Source organism: Anticarsia gemmatalis, chromosome 3 (genome assembly GCF_050436995.1).
Source record: "Anticarsia gemmatalis isolate Benzon Research Colony breed Stoneville strain chromosome 3, ilAntGemm2 primary, whole genome shotgun sequence".
NCBI lineage: Eukaryota > Metazoa > Arthropoda > Insecta > Lepidoptera > Erebidae > Anticarsia > Anticarsia gemmatalis.
Genome location: NC_134747.1, coordinates 11361256 through 11382734, shown reverse-complemented (window position 1 = coordinate 11382734; position 21479 = coordinate 11361256). Strand labels below are relative to the sequence as shown.

General features: G+C 32.4%; 1 protein-coding gene across 19 annotated transcripts in view; it reads left to right on the top strand.

The window, feature by feature from the left end:
• Pde1c (Phosphodiesterase 1c) overlaps positions 1-21479 on the top strand; it is a 519661-nt gene that overhangs the window by 457352 nt on the left and 40830 nt on the right. For 11 of the 19 annotated variants that reach the window (XM_076136582.1, XM_076136583.1, XM_076136567.1 and 8 more), the window contains 3 exons: positions 6026-6115; positions 13135-13161; positions 16560-16716. In XM_076136582.1, coding sequence (XP_075992697.1) covers positions 6026-6115; positions 13135-13161; positions 16560-16716 — 274 coding nt within the window. The remainder of the gene's footprint in view (positions 1-6025; positions 6116-13134; positions 13162-16559; positions 16717-21479) is intronic. The other 8 variants (XM_076136584.1, XM_076136568.1, XM_076136578.1 and 5 more) reach the window with 3 other exon arrangements.

Below are 21479 nucleotides of genomic sequence, written 5' to 3'. Positions count from 1 at the left end.
ACAAACTTTAAATCCTTGTTAACATTACCACGTCCAAACAAAACTACAAGAGTCACGACTTGTAAAACTAGAAAGTTTCTTATCCCATAAAACTTGTGACGTTAAAATAATACGAGTTGCGAAGTTTCCGCTAGAACAATGCCCTCGACAAATATTGAAAACCAACGGAACAAGAGGAAATTGAAATTCTTAGTAGTTTTGTGTTGCAAGTAACCTATCCTGAACAGATAGGAAATGAGATTTCATTTAAATTCATAGATTTATTGAAAAGATTGAAACCGTAAATATTATAAGATGGTTTTGTTATGAGGCACTGAACGCGATAAAAAATGTGAATGTAAATATGCAGTTCAGATTAAATGTCTAATGTAGAATTTGGCAGGATTGTTTAATATGTAACAAGTGTGTGTCAAATTATGGTGTATACAAACGCACATTTCAGAAAAAAACATTAGCATAAATAAAGATTCCAAATTGAAGGCAACTGAGGAAATTACAATTAAACAAACTTAAATGATTTGATATCAAAAATCAGTTTGTTCTTAAGTTCTGCTGCTATAGTGCGTGTGTATGTAGGAATATTCGTCATGAAACTACACGATGAAATAATTGCATATCTGAATAAACACAAATATTATTTCTACATGAATAAAACAAAATGGAAATTGAATGAAAACTGTATCAAAATAAAAACACTGAGGGAAACTACACTTCTAAATAATATTTATATTTCATTCGCATTGAAAACATTTAAGTCTAGCTATTGCAGAATATAGAGATAGCTATCGAGTTGCCTCGATCATTTTTATTTAAAATTTGATCATCGCCATTATTGAGGGCATGCAAAGTTTCCTATATCCGCACTTGGCCAGTGTAGTGGACTCAAAACCCCTCCCTTAATTTGGCTGGAGACCATTGCCCATCAGTGTGACAGTAATATATTTAAAAAAATGCAAATACAAAAGAACGGTAGAAGTCATCGAATGTTTATAACGACGCTGTAGCCTGTAGGTAATAATATAATTAAACTAGGTGACACGGGAAACGTTGTTTTGCCATAAAAATAAAAAAAAAAATGGTGTCACTTAGGGGTATGAAAAATAGATGTTGGCCCATTCTTAGTCCTACTCAATATGCTCTCAAAATTGTATGGCAACGAAAACTGTGACGCGAGAATTTTATATATTAGATTTCTTGTTTGAATGTACAAATGTACATAATTACAGTATCAGTCGACGCAATAAAAACTTTCCACTCGAAAAATTCATTTAAAGAACTGTTACAATCGAGACAGAATTGTAAAACACGACATTGTCCAGAAATCACAGAAGATAATTTAAAAGTGATAAGAAGAACTTATTTAAACATCGTCGCTTTCCCCAAAGGTATAATTAAGGTATTCGAGCCCAATCATTTGGCAAAGAGATTGAATTCTCTTTAAGTTCGGTATCAAACAAAGTTATCTACGATTCGAAATGTTCACTTCGATGTTTCTCTTTCGAAACCATACTGGCTACGGTACTTTAATTATGGTTACGGATTCAAAGGCACAGATGAACTGTTAGAAACTGAGATAAACAAGGACTGACAGAATTCTGCTCAAAGCGACCTTTGTGATTTTGTATGGACTCGAGCTTTGTACCGTACAAATAAAGTTCAACGATTTGAATGAAACAAAATTAGACCGGTTTCAGTTTATATTTTCCAGGAAGAAAAATACGGCTATTTCGAATGATAAAGTGCTCCGTTTCATATTTTGTCGGATATATTTTCTGTTTACGGTTTGATATATTTGTGGTGCTGTTTTGAACATAAGATGTATAACCTCTGCTTAACGACGGCACTCGTCTTGTTAAAGCTGTATTTTAGAAAGATATTTTGATAATACAACAAACTACATTTTTAGTTGGTTTTCATTCACTTGTGATGACGCGATTTGTGTCTTATAAGACTAGTCTACATTATACAAGCAGTAGATACTACACGAGCAGATTACTAAACTTTAAAGCCCACAAACAGCTCGAGTTCTACTCCATCGTATTTTGAACACCGTGCCCTGTTATTACACAGGTACATCGTCATCGTCTCAAAACCCTATGCCTACGCAAGCACTATCCATTTGAAACAAAACATCGTGATAAAGTAAACTTAAAATGTCACAGTAACCCCCGGTTTCTAAGGTACATAGCGGTAGTTTATCTATGCAATAGCGTTTTTTTATATGAGTTTTTACGCTATTGAATAGATAAACTACCGCTAAATGTACTCAGAAACCGGAGGTAAGTACTGTTCTTTCTTTTCCTTGCATCAATAAAAGCTTCGCCACTTTTAAAAAGAATGGCTAAACGTCCAATGTTTTTCTAATTTTTGCATCCATTACGGCTTGTATTTCATTCATGACTGCGTTCAGTTAGTCGGTCTGTTGACAGACTCTGTTTATTGCTGGTTTCCTCTTTGACGTGTACATTAAAGTTTGCTTTTACATGAAAGTGGTTTCAATTAAATTTACGTATACAATTTTAATCAGAAATACTTGTTTACTTTTATTGTATTCCATTTCGCAGTCTGCATTATTTTTATTACGATGTAAACTGTCGATAGTTTTCCTCTTTTATGTGACCTGTATTTTCTTCATATTTTCCTTTTCAACTTTCTTTTTGCCAATTTTTATAAAATCTTTCTCTAAATCTTTGTATTCTTATTGTTCATGTAGCAAGGTGACTACAGGTTTGATAGATTTTTCAGAGATTTTTTTCTGCCCGGAAATATAACTGCAAGAGTTATGTTTCCGGGCAGAATGTTTTGATTTACTTTTGATAGCTTGCTTTTGTTATTCAATTAGATTAAAATTACACTTATTTGCGGGAGACCCAAGCGAAGGCGGCGGACTGACCTGAACGCATTTGAGAAGGATTGGTCTTGCCGCAGATAGTGGGACTTTGAAGGAACGGGGGGTAGCCTTTGCCCAGCAGTGAGAAACTCAATCAGGCTAAGGATTAAATGAAAAAACAATACTGTAAAGTGATAAAGTCATACTCAAAAGTAATATTTCCTTTCATACTAACGCAGTCATTAGCCATAAACCTAACTGTAACGCGCGATAGAATGACGTAAGCGGCTTATCGGATAATTCGTCGGTTATGCCATTACGCTTCTATAGTACTCCATTGTAATAGCGATTAGCGCAGTGTTGAACTGAGCTATGCCTTTGTTGGCTAGACTAATTGATACTTGTGAAAGTGCTGTAGTGTGATCAGGCCCTTTTGATACTTGTGTGCCAATTGTTTGGCAACTTTAAAATTGTTCTATATAATGTGTCTTTAAATACCTTGTGATAAATACTTGTATATGTATGTATGTATTTCAAATAGCATCGATGGAATCTTCTTACTAGGTTGTCCGTTATTTGTTCTCTCGACCTTTTGTCTTAGCAGTAACAGGGTTGTTTCACGATGATAACTGACAGCAACTAGATAGCAGAAGAAGAACTAAGATGTAACTAATGTAATTCAGAAATTTGAAATGAAAATTTTTAACTAATGTCCACAACAGATGCAAAAAATAATTTTCATTTTATAAATTACGAAAAAATATGAACTGCTCAACATCTTCAAGCCAAATCGAAACGTTCATGTGGTAGCTGCTAAGCAATTCTTTACAGGCTAAGTTTCTTACCTAAATAATCCTTTATTTTAAATAAATACTTAATTAACTAGAAAGCTAGTGTGAAACTCTCTAGACTATGTGACTATGCGACTACACCCTGTAGGTGGCGCTAGGAAGATGTTATTAAATACTAGTACATTGTTCTTGTAACTTTAGACAACGTGAATTTGCCAATTATTTCGCTTGTACGAGTGGTTTTTTGTTCGAAATAAGTAGCCTTACCACCAGTACCTTACCTTACGTACCAGTCTTACCGAAGGGTATCGTGTTATAACCCAGGTATTGGGTTGTGGAGGTCAGATAGGCAGTCGCTCCATGTAAAACAATGGTATCCAGCTGCATCCGGTGAGACTGGAAGCCGACTCCAATATAATTTGGAACAAAAGCTAGGGCCAATGTAAGTAGCCTGTTGTTCAACACGATCCCGTGAAGTAAAAGTCTACGCAGCCCATCGAAAAGATTTAGTAGTTTAGTCTTAAAAGTTAAACATTTTTTATTTCGCATTTATATTTTGTACGTTTTGATTTGAATATCGACGTAAAGAAAAAAGGGCTTATTCATTGTATTTATTATAATGGTAGAAAATACAAAATAATATTTATTGCATATTATATTATACATGTTAACTGAAGACAAACTAACATAAAAAAATAACTCGTACTTCAAAAAAAAAATAATTTAAGTGAGTAAACTGTGGGTATTCTCTCATTAAGACATTTGGTTTAATGTCTGTAAATGTCTGAAATGTTACACGAACAATTTAGCTCAACAATGGGTGCTTTAAAACTTGACTATTGTCGTTTGAAACAAGCTGTGGACTCGAAATAAATTCTAATTGTTACGTTTCTTTCTTGAAATACACCGTACTAGTTTTTGGTCTCGGGCTACTATTGATTAAGAAGAAAAATAAATATAACCAAACACAGTCACTCTTGCCCAGCAGTGGGACACCACTGATGGGCAAAAGTCTCTGTCCGGAATAAAGTAGTGGTTCGGCCAAGAATCTATCATCACGCTGAAAAATTATTCAGTGAGTTAAAACTTTGCTTTACTTTATAAACTGTTAGAACTTCTCTGGCATGCAAGTTTTTGCAGTGTTTACTTTTACCATTAAAACGCCTTATTACTACGTTGGAAAATTGCGATATAGGGACTATGCTTTCGTCCAAAAACTTGTTTAAAAGTTCCTTCTGAAATGCAAGATGTCACTATATTCACTTTAACCTTAAAAACATGTGATAATTACCTAGAGATTGATAGTAAAGAATCTATTAATTTTGTCTACAGCCCTGATATTCAGTGTATAGCTAAACGATCTATAAATAGTTCCAACTTGCCCTAATGTAGACCCTTGCCAAGTCACTGGACTTGTCCCCTGTTCACACCTATGTCACCCTACACACAGCCGCCCTCAAAATGAGATAATGGCATATATTTATAGGCCCGATAAAAGTATATAAAGTTAATATTTAGATTAAACGTTTAAATAAACTAATTTGTTAGTAAGTGGTTTCTCTTAGTTATTAGAACATTACATGTTTTTAGTTCAGTGTTTTTAACTTTTCGTCTTGTTGATAATATTTTGAAACTAATTTAAGGTCATTATTTCTGAATTATCTACTTTGACTCCGCACTTAACGGAAAAGGAATTTTGAAGATAATGTTTCAATTAAGTAGCAATAAAAGTTAGAAATAACCATAACTTTTCATATAGGTATGTACTTGTGCATATAATAAATTGCAACTATTTTCTCCATTTGCTACTTACGGAAAACACAAAATCTTGAAGAAAGGCTTCAAGATTTTCGGTTGAGATGTTAAGATGCCGTGTGTCGCGGTGCACGATGTAGGCCAAACCTCTCACAATTTACATTTGAAAAGATTTAGGGAGCCCTATATCCCCATTTTTACTTCACGACTGAATCTGAGTTAGGGTACAATATTTATCAGGAAAGGAGAATATTTTAGGGTTGTCACCCGATATTCAGAGCAATAACTTACATGCCTGTATTTCATATATTGCTGTTCAGGTTGTTAGCAATTAAATTCAAAAGCCACATTACGATTTTTATTGTAATGGCTATAGAAAATTTTATATTTTTTCTAGTAAAGGTTTCGTTGGTTATCATCGGGAACCTGATTGTAAACAGTCAAATTTTTTTATGATAATGAGTATGTATGTTATATAGGAAATCATATGGATATCCTGTGGATAAAAGCAAATATCTACCTTGCTTGACGTTTCGGCCAGTAGCCGCGCTCACAAGCTAACTGAAAATTGCCATGTTGTTTTCTAGGTACTAGGTAATCATAAACATAAGTAAGTACTGTAATACTAAGCTGTTGGTTGATGTTGCAGTGGCGAGTCCACCGGGCGGCGCGGGCGCACCGCGAGAAGAGGCGCCTCGCCCGCCGCCGCCCCCCGCGCCCCGCAACGGCACCCCTCCCAGTAAGCACGGCTATACGAATCGGCGATTATAGCGATGGAAATTTAGATTACAAGCAATTTTTAGCTAGAACTTGTTTTAAATATAAACCTAATATTAAAAACAAAACTGAAACTTTTAACTGAAATAAAAATCGTAGTTCGTAGATTTAAATAATATAACTGATAATGAGGTAATTTAATAAAATACTTGACTAATGAGACGGACTATTATAACTTTAACAACATTTTTTCTATGGTTCAGCTGTCACCATAACTTCTCCAAAGATAAAAATAATTTACTTTCCCATCACATACTATCAACATGAAAGCCCACTGAAAAACATAGGTACACATTTACTGGATGCCAACGCAGTCTAAACAAATAACCTCTATAAAATTGTAAAATGAAGTCAAACTTTGCTTTAGAAAATTTAAAATGTTTCACTTATATTTACAAAGTATACAAAGTGATTTTTAAAAGCCAATTTAAAGCAATAAGTGGATTTACGATGAAAGTTATTTATATATAAAACTAGCTTCTTTCCGCGACTTCGCCCGCGTGAAAAGATTACAAGGGGTAAAAAGTATCATTCATCATTCTATACATTAATAAAATCACGCGTTATTCTAAAGAGGCGGAGAGGAAAAGAAGAGTAGGCACAGACCAAAGAATGCCACTTGGTACGATTCTTAAAAACTTCCCTTGCCTCATTAACATCCATACATATTGTCACATTGTGTATTTTTTTCTAAAAAGTTAAAGGTCTAGGATACCTTTAATTTTTTAGAAAAAATGTCACTGTTATTCCAGGCTGTAATAATAATAAGCTATCCACTAGTTTATTCGTGAAGTATAACAATCATACGTACATCCATACGAACATCCATCCATATTTACAAACTTTGGCATTTATAATATTTGTAAAATTTTCTCTCAAAGGTTAAAAGTAAAATAGTTTAATGAAAACAGTTTAGTATTAAATTCGATAAAATAAACTCGTTTACTTTTATTTGTCTTGTGTTTATTAGTTTTTAGTTCGTAAAAGAACCTTTCAAATTAATTGGAAACATTATCGGTTTATTCAAGACTTATGATATAAGTTCTTTCTTTTGTTAACTTTAATCTTAGTGATTAAAAGAAAAATCGGATAGATTGCAAGTAGTTTTTATTAAAAAGAAGTAAATATTTTTGGAAAATCATTCGATTCCATCTTTAATACCAGATGTTTGTGGTCATCATTAAGTTCTGTGTAGTTTGAGCTATGAATTCGTCAAATAAAAAAAAGAAAATTATAAACATTAAAAACCATCTTCCATTGATTTAGAACTCACTTCTTAGTACACACCAAAATATATACACACTCATTTATGTAGAAGACTCCCAAAACAGAGAAAAGAAAAAAAAGCAGTATAGTTTTCATACCATAAGCAAACAAAATATTTTAAAATCATTTACACATTTTGTAAATTAATCATCTTCCATGCCATAAATAAAATAATTAAAACATTTCACAGATTACGTAGATATTTATCAATTTAATTTATCAAATCAATTGATATATCAAACCATTGCTATAATCGCCATATCTCGTGCACGTCAGTTGCCGTTTATTTTCAACTCCCGCGCATCCAACACATCACGCTTGAGTAACATATTCCATTTGTATAATATTACTGTCCATACAGAAAGTGATCATTTGTCGCCAAATTGCGCAATTCGGCGATTGAATTTGTAAATATGATGCTGAATCGCGCGATTTGGTTATAAGATGTTAATTACTTGATGACTATGATAAAGCAAACAGTCTTTCTCAGTTTTAAAGATTTTTTTTTTACCACAATTGTTGAGAAAAAATTACAAATTACTAAATCAAGTCCATAACTATTATTTTGGTAGTTGTAACAACTTGTGTGAGCAAAGTGATTGTGAGATTGTTTTAGCTGAAAAATTGCCAGCTATTACTTTATTTCTGAGAAGTATTTGCATACATTTTTATAATATACACTTGCTGCAAAAAAAAAATTCATACAAGCAAAGTCTTGTTACTCTGAAATAATTATTTAAAACCAAAACTGAATGAGAAGACCTGAGCCTGAACCTGACCTGATATGATTGCTTTTTCATAGTTATCAAGTTATACTCTGTAATGGACTTCCCTACGTAGTTTTTGATGGGATTTTGTATATAATAGCTTCCTTCCCTTTACACTTATTTATTTTTACAAATCTAGATTGAAATTGTTTTTTATTTTTTATACTTAGAAAGCTTGATCCTAATTATTCCCTAAACGCTTCGTCCTGTAGTTTGTCTGTCTTTTATGGTTAAGCTCAGACTAAATAAAATATTTAGCAAATTTTGCGAATACTTCTGACACACAATTAGAAAAAAAAACTTTGATGATTGCACATTTTTATAAGCATTTACTGTTTTAAAATCTCTCTCTTTATAAAGTCTTTATTTATCTTTTGTTGTACCTCATAATAAATAGTTATAGTCTACAATGTATTCTAATACTAGGAATCAGTAAACAAAGACGTAACAAAGATTTTACTTACAAAATAATGGCACAAGCCACTAACATTTTGTATTCAAAACCTGTAACCAAGTAACTGGTCGTAAATAAAGGAAAACTATAAAACATCCCATCACAAACGCTTGTACAGTATCATGATTTAAATGTGGAACTGTTTATTTTTAAATTTTCAACTCTATTCTGAATTTTATATTGTTTTTTTTTTCTTTTTCTTTGATATTGTTGTTGTCATGTATTTTTTTTTAATATCGATTCCTTTTGTAAAATATTTTCACTTATTTTTCTTTTTTAAATTATTCTTCTTTTATATTTTTGTTGTTCGTTTAGATGTTGTCTCTTTGTTCTATTTTGTGTTCTTTTGTACACTTATTATTCTCTTTTGTATACAGTCCCTTTTCCTTATTATTTTATTACTAGGTCTTCAAATAAGTAGGTGGTGAATACATTCATTTTCAGTATGCAGATATTTACAGAAAACTACACAGTACAAAAAATCTACATAAAAACCGAATCATTGTGACGTCTTGCATGCCATTGCCGTGTAAACAATGTTTACATCTCATTATTCCTCTATGTAAACAAAGCTTTGTTTACATGTATACATACATATTTACACACAAAATTACGTGATTCCACGGCGTAATATATTACGTAAATATACGATAAGACCTTCGCTAGGGATGATTGAAAGGCGATTAATGAGAGGCTTTGCGAGTGAATGGAGGCGGTTTTCTGGGGTGAATGTATAAGAACATGTACGCAGTGATCGAATTGCTGATTCATTAATTCAGATGTGGACTTTATAGGTTTATAACGTTAAAGATTATAGTTGCCGGTTAGAACACAGATTCCGTGCGATATATTTTCTAGCAATCGTCAAAAAATCGAAGAAAATAGTTCCGCACATTTTGGTGTATTGGCAAGCAATTTCAAACAATACCGGTGTGAAATTGCCACCGATGTTTTGCGGGACACAAAATCGACGCGCCGCAAATCCGATCAAGTCAAATACCTGTAGCCACTGAGCTTCCACATTTCATCTTATAGAAGGAATCTTATTGAATCGGAAACAAGCGAGTACTAATACTTTTTTTTTATTAAAAATGTTTTATATACTAGACTATACTAAATTTCAAAGTAAGGTTTCTATACAGAGATATCTAGAAGTCTCAAACATGTTATCAGAAGTCTCAAATATGTCAAAACAGTGTTATCTTAAATAATTAAAAATAAACCTAGACCAACCCTTTTTAGGATTCATATTATTCCATTTTGCTCCGAAATATACCATTCTGACAATACACACATCAAAGCAACACCTTACATAAAATATTTGACGCGCCAAAGGAATTCTCATTCGTAACAAAAATTGCCTATTTTCTCCTCGGGAACAGTCTCGTAGATGATTATACGATTTTTTGTATAAAACGAGCTTTGATATTTCATGATGTAAGTACGTGAGGCAGAACAGACAAAAAGTAGTGAACAAGTTCGTGGAAGAACTTTAGATTTAACTAATTTATTTAATGTGTGTAAATTATTAGACTTATCAACGTGGTACTTAAAATCATACTAGAGACTAGATCTCAATAAATAATATTATTAAACAATCGTATCTTTGAAGACAAACTCCAAAAAATTAATGGAAGTAATTAATTTCATTAAAATATTATTAATTCTATAGATCTTTGGAACTTTGGAAAAAGTGTGGTCCATAATAGGTTGGCTTTTATGGACCACACTTTTTTAACAAAAAGCACTCGCTTTTCCTAACATTTACGTCAATTTCATATTTTTCGTTATTTACTATTTGTATTTGAACTCACAAAAGATTCAGCGTCCGTTGGGTACTTATGCGATGGAAAAATAAAAACACAAAATAATGACGAACAAAGAATACCCTCTAGCAATAGTTGACAATTAAAGGTTAATTTTCTTAAGAGATATATATTTTATTTTTCAGTATTAATTGAATTTCTTAGAAAACAAAAGTACTTTAGTATTTTTATTACTTAATGATGTCTTTTTCTCTTCTCTTCTAGTCTAGACAATACTTTTATTGTTTTCGCTTTTTGAAAGTGTTTAATTACGAGGCACTGCACTTTATATTTTTTTATAAATGGCGAAGAAAATTTCTAATATCAAGCAAACCGTATTTATGAAAAAAAAAAAAATTTGCTGTTATGAATTACATAGGTTCTAAATTACATAGACTTCGAAGGATACTGGCAGTGTTTTCTGTGTAAATACTAAGTTTAATCAGCTACAACTAATTGGACTTGTATATTATTAAAAAGTTAATAACCATTCTACGAAAACTTCATACCTTATAATTAAATCCTAACAATTATTTGAAGAACACTGCGGTACTTCAAAAATACCTACACATAAAAATGTACAGTTTCAAGCAATTCCACTTGGAATCCCTTTACAAAACAGTTGCATTTCGTTGAAAAATAATTTACGAATGCGCAATCGAATTAGCATTTCAATTTGTCTCGCCGATGCAATTCTGGGCGGGAGCTCCGGCCGTTGCCTAGCAACGCGGTCCGTCAACATAAAGCAACGTTCACTGTGATAAGATCTCCTTTCCAAGAATCGGGTTTCGGGGTGCATTTTGATGGGTAAATAATTGGGAACGGGGAAGTTTACTTTCTGCTTTATTTTAGTGAAACAGCTGAAGTTTTCCGCAGATAGGGAATGATTTATTGAATAAGGGATTGTACTTTTCGATACAGTTTATATAAGAACATTATTTATGAATTAGTAATACTATTAATTATAGGTACGGTTCGTAGCCAGTTAAATGACAAGTTTTGATGTTCCAAGATAAAAAAGAATTAAGTTTGCTAGAAAATTATATTGAAATATTTCGAAGCTTGGTTTCTTAAAAAATCTAATTGATGTGTTTTCTAATATAATGACATAGAACTGATATAATATGATAAGATAATGTCTCTTATAACTTCTAAAATTTAAACACTTTCTTCACCCTACCCTTGAACGTTTTTCATTTAGGATAATCCGTCTTTGAAGCTTATCATATTACAGCGAGATCATAAACGAAAAGAGATGCAAAATTAGGTCAAAATGTTCTTCAAAGGTCTTCAAACATGATTATAACAAACAAAATCTTGAAAATCCTAGACAATGATAAAGAGAGATATTTTTGTAAGAGTTTTAACGCAAATTACTTTTTGTAATACGAAGATTTGGGTAATTGAATGGACAACAGGTAAATATTAATGCGGGCTTATTCACAAGCCATCAAATTGAAGAACGTATTACGAAAATTAAATGTAATTGAGACAGTCTTTTTGAATTAGATGTTTAGATTGTTTTTGATGATGAAGATCCTATTGTTTTGGGCATTAATGCTTTATAATCTCAAGTGTGTTTTTAGATTTGTTTAAATTAGCAGGTGTATTATCCCATATCAAAGAATAGATACAAACTAGTACCAGCACGTCGAATTCATTGAGTTCTATTGGAGCTTGAAAAGCATTTTACCTTACTTTAACAAAGCACGTAAATTCTATTATACTTTTTAAACTAACATCTGTTTTAAAGGATTACGATATTAACGCTCTCATTATATATAAAACTGTTATTCTATATACTTATTACGTGTAAACAAAATTACGTCACAACATATACAAAATGAAAGATTAAAAATAACTCAACCGAAAATATAATACGAATACCGAAATAACTAAAGACAACCTAAAAACATTACAACACTAACAAGAGCTGTACACAATAGTAGTCAAAGAATGAATACAGCTCATGAAATTTACCACACGGTGTAGCTTCGTTAAAGCGTTTGTCGAAATAATTCTTAGTGATGAACAAAACAATGAACATAATAGCTTGAAACATGCACAATGCACAATTCTGTTTCATGTTGTAATTATTCCGTGTCGGTTTCAGAGAACAACTTGAGTCTGGTTGAAATAGAGTTCATTTTTGTGGTGCAATTTTGAGGACTTGCGACCTTTTAGAATATTGAAAGTAGAGCTATGTATGTAGGTAAAATAAAGAAAGATATTTTACAAATAAATCAATAGCTTCGTCTTTTTTAAATTAGTTATAATATATTGAACCGAGTTTAATATTTATCTATCTTTATAAAAAAGTACCTGCAAAAAACATAATCTAATTTACATCACAATTTTGCTGTCCCATATGAATGACCATTTCCTCTGATTTATTTAAACAAAGAAGTAATAAAAGTAGTTCTAGTACAACACCCTGCGTAGAAAGATTGAAGGGTTTTGGGGTACGTTTTAATTTATTCCGCACAACTGATCTACTTTTTAGTGTCAATATTTATCACTTACAAGAAAGAACCAACACACGACTATAAGCAAAGTCATCTGAAAACCGGTTTCGTTTTTTTAAAAAACCTCTTGTGTCTTTACTAACCGCAATTTCAAACAATGTGATATAACTAACCCCTTAAAAATTGTAAAATCAGCAGCTGATTGAGACATTTTCTTTTCCCAGGTCAGCACGGAAGTCTAATAGAAAACCGTGAGTATAAGAAAGGCTCAATATTAAATAACAAACACTAACTAACACCGGATCAATGTCATTGAGAAACACGTCACGCAAAAATGCATGAATCCGCTTCCAATCGGAATAATCAAAAATTCGTAGATGAAAAACTCACTGTGTACTCTGTAGTAGGGATGTTATGGAGAAACGGTAACCGAAACTATCAGATATCCGAAAAAATATATCCGCAGCTGCGAATTTTTTTTCGGATAAGGGGTGAATTGCAAGTTGATGACCTTTCCGCTTTTTGCTTTAACAATGTTTAAATCTAACATACATTATCGCAACTATCCGAAATTTATGGATAACCGTAGTTTATTTAACCCAATGATTTAGTGGTAAATAATGCTCTAAATCTACCTATAAACAACTATTGTAAATTAAGCTTGAATAAATAATTAAAAAAAATCATCGTGCATAATTTCATCGATGTTTTGTGCTTAATATATTCTTATAATATATTCTTATTCATCCGAAACTTTATCCATAACATCCCTAGTTAGTACTAACAAACATTTTGTTCACTGAATACTAAAACCTACGTGCCGTGGGTTCCGTGAAATAAACCGAACTCGGCGCTGATAAACGGTATTTAAAACCGGGTTTTATAGTGAAACCGGTATTGGAGTTTTTACTGGTAGTGGAATTGCTTGAAATTCGGCATATGTAGTTGCTAATATAACAAAGCTAAATTAAATAATAAGTTGCAACTAAATGTCATTGAAAGATTAGTGCTCAAATAATTGCATTAGAGCTTAGCTTGAAAGTGCTTTAGGCACTACTCTAAAAGTTTCTCTTGCTGGCTTGGCTTTAAACACCTCAGATGGAGGGCAGAGATTAATTAAAGACTGACCTACAACTAATAGAAGAAAAAATCTATAAACGTGTCAAACTTGAGTGCTAGAAAGAGTGAGTGCGAGAGAGAGAATGAAAGTGAAAAATCACCACTAACAAACTAACAAACGATTGCCTGTATTATAACTTTTATTATAAGGCATTAGAGAACTCGTAGTTTAATGAATGGATTTTAGATATGTCTAATGTTGACTCCACACCAAAGTCATGCACTGTCTCTCGGTGTCGTCGACTTTGTTTCTAAAAATCTCGACATATTTTTAAAAAATAAAAAGTTGGTCGACGCGTCAGCGACTCTAGTGTAGACAATCCATAAAAAAAAAAATACTGTATAATAAACTTTGAACTAGACACCTAACATTATAAAATTGATAGTAAATAATTTGCTACAAGTATATTAAGTGTTTTATATACAAGGGTTTAAATAACACATTTTCACGGATGACTGATTGCCATTCATTTGGAAACTGAGCCGTTAATTAAACGAAACTATTTATAAAAGCCTGCGGTACACGACCGAATTTGCCCGATACATAATCAACCGAATTTGGTTAATTTAAATCGGCAGCATATTATATTTTTTCAGTTTTTATCACCATAATATGTATAACATACAAAGTTGTTGAGAAAAAACAATGCTTACTTAATCCATTTCCCAGCCCTTGTTCGAACAAAGAGCTTTATAAATTTTGGCGGATTTGCCAAGAAGTCGATGTATTTTTTCTAATGAAAGACGTGTCCCTAGGTGTAAAATGACTAATAAAAAATTACTAAACTTCTACTACTACTAAGCTCATAAGCTTATGCATTCATTATATAATAAAACAGAAATATAATAAGTACACAAAATAATCCATTCTATATAACCACCAACATGGATGTATCAGAAAATTTAAATCCCAACAAATATTTCCTAAATAAATTATACATACATACATTTTACAGACATACATAATAATACATTTAGCATACATTTCTATTTTCTTAAACAACTAGATTAGCACAAACCCCGCATGTTGTGTTTCAATTATAATCGTAATCTGTATAATACGTTGTAAATTAATTTATAATTGGTTTGTCTGCATGAGATAGAAGTGTTCTTAAATATATTTGATGTTTTTGACTTGTAGTTAGAATTAGTTGTTTAATAGTTCAAGTTTGTTTGAAGTCATGTTTTAGAATGGACTAAGAGATTTGATTATTACTAAGATTACAGAAGCCTTTGTTTTGGTAATTGTTTAATTTATTGTATACTAATTACTTAGTTATGTTTATGAGATTAAATGCTATTTTCTAAGATTATAAGATTAATTAAATATTTTAACTTTAGCGGTTAATAAACTAATTTAAAAATAATTCATTTTAAATGCCAAAGTTACTAACTAATTCAATCAGTCTAAATTTTAAACTGCCTTTAATAAACTATGTAGGGGTATAATACTATTTTTATACCCCTACATAGTTTACCTGTAAGTAAATACGGCACAGGTAAACTATTAAGTTAAGTATTACTGAAGACAAAGATTGGTTCGAAAAAACTCATTCAGTCACTCACTCAGTGCTTAAACTATCTAAATAAAGTCTACAGTGTTATCAAATTGATTTAGTACTTATACAAACTTATTTTATTACAATAGACTATCAAAATACAGTATTTAATTAAAAGGAAGTCTAATATTTATTCAAATAATTGATTCTGTGAAATTCAAAGTAAACCGACAGATAGTTATAATATTGTTCTGTGAAGTAATTTAATATCACAGTGAAGTTCTGAGTCTATAGGGTTTCGTGGTTGACAAATTAATACTTTGAAAACCCTCGGTATTGTTCGGCTTTACTTATATAGTGATATTTTATACTATGATTTAGTACCTAAAATTTGAAGGTATAACCTATAATATGATAAACCGCACACAACACAAACTAGCCGAACAAAATTTATTTCGGCATACCACCAAAACGATGGATAAAGTTGTTTGCAGTCTGAATTAAATGACAGCAGTGGGAACTTATCACCTTAAGAAACTAACACGGTACCTACTAACAAGTTAATGTAAATAACTAACTTATAAAATAAATAGTATTGAAAAAATAACAATCCAATTGCTAGACGCACAGCTTGTAAACGAATTAACAATAGCTAGACGCAACACGACAAGTAATTAACATAATAACACGAATAACTTGTAAATATTTTGAACTACCCGCTTGGCATGGTAGAGTCCGTAGTATACCTACATTTTCTACTACATTTCCTAACTACATATATTAGGTCAGGGAAAAAGTCTTTTTGCATTATAGTATGTATGAACTTGTAATAAAATCTTTTCTCTACACAAAAAAGCTCTATATTTGGGTACCTCACGAGTTCACTGAAAGAAACCTAATGAACCGTGTACTCATTTGTGAAGCCTATTACAAGTTCATACATACTATAATGCGAAAAGACTTTTTTCCCGACCTAAAATATTTACCCATCCTTAAGCTTCATATATGAAATGTGTGTGTATTTGTTACAGAACAAGGCGCACTGACGATAGTCCGTCGCTCGTCGAGCCGCAGCAAGGCCGAGAGTTGCTCGACCCCCACCGACGAGCAACTCGACTCGCTCGACTTAGACACCGAGCACTTGCCCGCCGTCGACACGCCCGACGCTTGCGATAAGGCCGCGCTTAGGTATGTACTACTGTGTTTAAATTTGATATATATACATAGCAACTTTTGCACATAGGACAGTGTGCGAAGGATTTTCTGGGTTATAAAGTCTTGTGCGTTAATCGAACCTATAGACTTTTCCTGTGCCAAAAAAATATTAAAGCCTGGCGCAAAATTTTATCTTATTTAAGTTTTAGACTTGTAAATAAACACTAGTGCCGGCTATTATAGACAACAATATGCACCAAAAACAGCCTCATAAACGCCAAAAGTATCTAAATTGTCTCAGCCTTTATTCCTGTTAATTCACTTTAAACGGCATTCATAAGCTAAGATGTAATTGATTGACCAAATAAGACATCGCGAAAATCAGGCCGTACAAATCCTTGGATATGTCCGTCAAACCATTGCACGTCAAAAACATATTATTCCGTCTATTTCGGTATCTTCCTAAATCGTTCCCTCTAACAGATGGCTTTAACCAAAATGTAATATCATACAATGGCAGCAAATCCAAAGTATTTTCAATGCTTTTCACAAACAACGTTTCCCGATGCATTGTTGGTTTAGGACCGAGGGACGGCAAACTGGCTATAAGCCTTTTATACTTTGAATAATCACGACGTCTTTAATATTTCCACACTAAGTTGTTCCGCAAATATCTTTGGATCATAAGCTAGCGTATTCTATTCTTGTTATAAGAAAATAGGTATCTTTTTATTACGGACAAAATATATCTGTGCTTTTGAAGCTCATTTTCTTAGTTTTCATTTATTCATGGTATCATAAATATATAAAATTACGCTGAAACTGTTTAGGATTGTATTGACATCTATCTATACCTATAATAAATATGTACAGAGGTCATTTCTGTATATTATGAAATTAAACTGAATTCAACATAACCCGGAGTTCGAACCCACAGTTTTGTGATTTCAAATTCGGCAATTCCGTACCACTGCACGGGTCAAATTCTATTATAAGCTTTTTAATTGTAACCACAATAAAATAATCCGCTATGGCGAAAACATTAATTAATATCGTTTTATAACATCCACCCACAATTCGCTTATTCTGTCAATCTAAATATAGCACAAAGCCAATAAAATAACGCAAATAAACCTTTTCATCGTACAAAATTATCTTTTCGCACAACAATAGGAAAATGTATTCCTTCCATTTCAGTTCCATTCGACAATTGCCTGAACAGTCACATCAATAAGAGAAAAAAAGGTAACACTTGGGACCTAATAAATCGATTTTTCTTTCTTCCATGGAATAACCAATAGAGTACTAATATTTACCAAGTCAATAGTTCTCTGACTCATAAAAATATTACGTAATCGCCACACTCATTGTTACATCATATGCATAAGAAAGTTTACATCTCCTAAATAATATCATCTAAGAAAAACTCAGCATCGTCTCCTTCACCTCGAAAGTTTTTTTATTCTTCTACAAAGCAAGACTATAAAATACCTAACATTCCACCCCTACAGCTGCAATTTTCTTGCGAATTCTAATTAGTGTTCATTCACCACAAATACTTCGCTTCTAACGAATCCACGGCGCAGTGCTCTAACCAACGAAATAGGATACGATAAAGTTACCACAACGGGAGAATTTAACAAGAAATAAAGGAAACCTAGAAAAAATGCGGGTAGACCAACTTTTAGCTTTCTTACTCTTATTTTCTAGTTTTTGCTTACCATTATGCCCAAATAATAATTATTATTATCTATTTGGAGGCAATCTGTCGTGAATTGAGTATGAAATTTACGACGTCATCTTTTTAGCGGTTTTTTAATTATATTATTTAGTAACAAATATCTAAACAAAAAATAGTCACAATACAATCTAAAAAAATCGTATCGACTGTCCATACGATTTTTCTAGATATTTAGTTCAAATAGTTGTAACAAAATGCAAGCGATGTTTCAAAAGCCTTCAATTTCGAATACACCACAAAATCAATTTCGGGACGTGATGTTTCTACAAGCTATCCACTAAAATACTTCCATACATCCCTTTACTATCTACCACTATAAATATACTACACAAAGCAATAGGCTGGTCCATTGAAAGCCGAGGCCGAATAGCCGCACACCACACCAAAAAGAATTCGAATCTATTCCATACCCTACTGCATAGAAATTCCTGTATGTCAATGGGTAGAGAGATACCAATAACGACGTTCACACGCACATCCTTTTTCAATACTACGCAACTACGCAGTATAATCTTTATATATGTAATTCTTCTGTAAGTGTGTATGTCACTGAACTTCTCTTAAACCACCGGACCGATTTTGATGAATTTTTGTGTGTGTGTGTTCAGGGGATCTGAGAATGGATTATTAAAAAAAGTTTAAAATGTTTAAATTAAAGACATGTAGACAGGACAACGTCTGTCGGGTCCGCTAGTATTAGTATAAAAATATATATAGCTGAGTGGTTAAGCGTCGTAGGCTCAAATCATGCTGCTACCATTGCGTCGGGAGGTCGTGGGTTCGTTTCCCACACGGAAAGGGTCTGGTACTCTAGTTGAACTTTGTGTCCGTTGTATGAATGTTTGTGAAAGTCCTCACCACACAAGAGCAATTCTTAATGCGTTGTATTTTTTAGAGAATAAAAAAAGATATTGCTTATTTTGCAAGAGTTGCAAATATTTAAGTTAAACATGAGAAGGAAAATTGAGTGTCTAAGATTTTTTTAGCTGAAGATTGAATCTCGCTTGCGCGTTTTTGAAGAATGTCGTCAACCCCACTTCGCCGGTGCCCTCTCTCATTACGACAGAAGAATATTTCCAATATAAAAACCGTAATTGGTTCAATGTATGTTAATTTTACAAGGTTTGGTTACTATATACGCTAGATGCACTGCGTGAAATTACAGTAAAAAATACAGCCGAATTGAGAACGTCCTCTTTTTTGAAGTCGGATAAAAAATATACTGAATCTATTTGCTGTATAGTCTAAGTACTAGTAATATTTCCAAGCATTTTCTTTTAAAACTAAATAGACAAAGGTCTCTCAACATCAAGAGTCAGACTAGAATGTCCTATTTTCTATTCTAAATTCCTAGCAAACATTTAAAACCGAATACCTAGGAGTCAGGTATCTAATTGAACATTCTCGAGAACTTTTCAAATAAGTCTGAAGGTAGTTTAGGCAATGCCTAGGCCAGACAAATAAACTTACCTTTGTGATCCTACCTTTATATTAGGAGCTAGGTCGTGAAACCTTGGGTCTGATTTCCAGGAATTTTGTATTGTTATTTAATTTTTCTTGTATCCAGTAATTGCTTCGAGGATTCTTGATAACATTATCAGTTTTTAAAAGAGTAAAGAAATTGTAATACGATATTTAAAATTCAACATCGTTAACTTAACCGTTAATATAGAAGATCCCCTAAAAAGTTTATTATTATTTTCGGCTGGCTTACTTGTCTCACAACATATTAAAATGTGCATTGGATTTATCCCAGTAGGTCGTTTCTCTACTCTCGGTACTATCAATTTTATTGTCGAAATATTGACATTAAAAAATGTACTGCAAAATAGTTCCTACGGCCCCCGCTAGAGGCTTAGAAATTTCTTGAAAGCTAGCCGATAGTCAATAGTGGTACTGAATCGCGCTACTGATTTACGCAATTTGCGTGTACTCTATCTAGGTAAACCTTTGTAAAAACGAATAAACAATACATAAAATACGCTGACAGTCGTGTCACATCATACAAAACAAAAGATAATCCAAGAAACTACAGAAATACTCTCACCCTACGTAAAGCTCTAAGGCGGTGCTAAACCATAAACATTGGCCTAGTAATAATGAAGATGAATGGACCAATAAAGTGGCTAGCAATAAACTTAAGAAAAAGACAATAAGATCTCTCTCACAACTAGATCGATTGCGAAAAACGATGCTTCGCTTGAATGAAATATGAGACTCGGAAAGCCTTTTAAAACATTTTCTTTTGCCCTGTTTTTGCTTGAAGCTTCCCTTTGTTATTCTGTTCTAATATTTGTTAGGTTTAAACGGTTTAGATCGGGTTACGCAAACGATTTTGAAAGGCTATCACGTAGCTAAGACAAAGTTTGTAATATTTTACAAATTTTGAAACTTTTACATCTTTGTCCAATACAGATTTCTGCACGTGTAGTCCTAAAGCGAGCTAAAATTTTTCATATTTATGTTGATTATGTAATTGTTAAACTAGAAATTCATTAAATCAAATTTTAAAGATTTTATACGTAAAAATGTCACTTTTCCATTAATCATTATGTTTGTTACTCGGTCACATAGACATACATATTTGTATGTAAAAATATTTAAACAATAATAACTTTTTTTCTCTGGTAATAAACTCAAACAAAGAAAACCGTGCCAGGTTAACTTAAAAAAATGTATATACATTACATTCGTAACTCTCACATATTATTATGTGCTAGCGATAAGTAGTTGTAAAATCAATTTAAATCCAAACAATAGATCACGCGCATGTAAGTTTAGATGTTCATCAATCACGGGTCCCGGCGAGCGCGTCTAGACAAGGATCCAACGTGATGAGACAAATTGTACCAGTTAGGTTCTAGATCTACTAGAGATAGGTCAATGTAGAATCAACCATTTTTGAGAATTGATTTAGAAACATTGATTTTCACCGACTTTTTTTAAAACTAAGAACAGCTGCGTGACTTTTCATAGTCGGTAGGTACTGTGTACTGCAAACTTTTGACATTTGAAATTACTTGAAATGAATACATTATGTAAATTAACATATAAT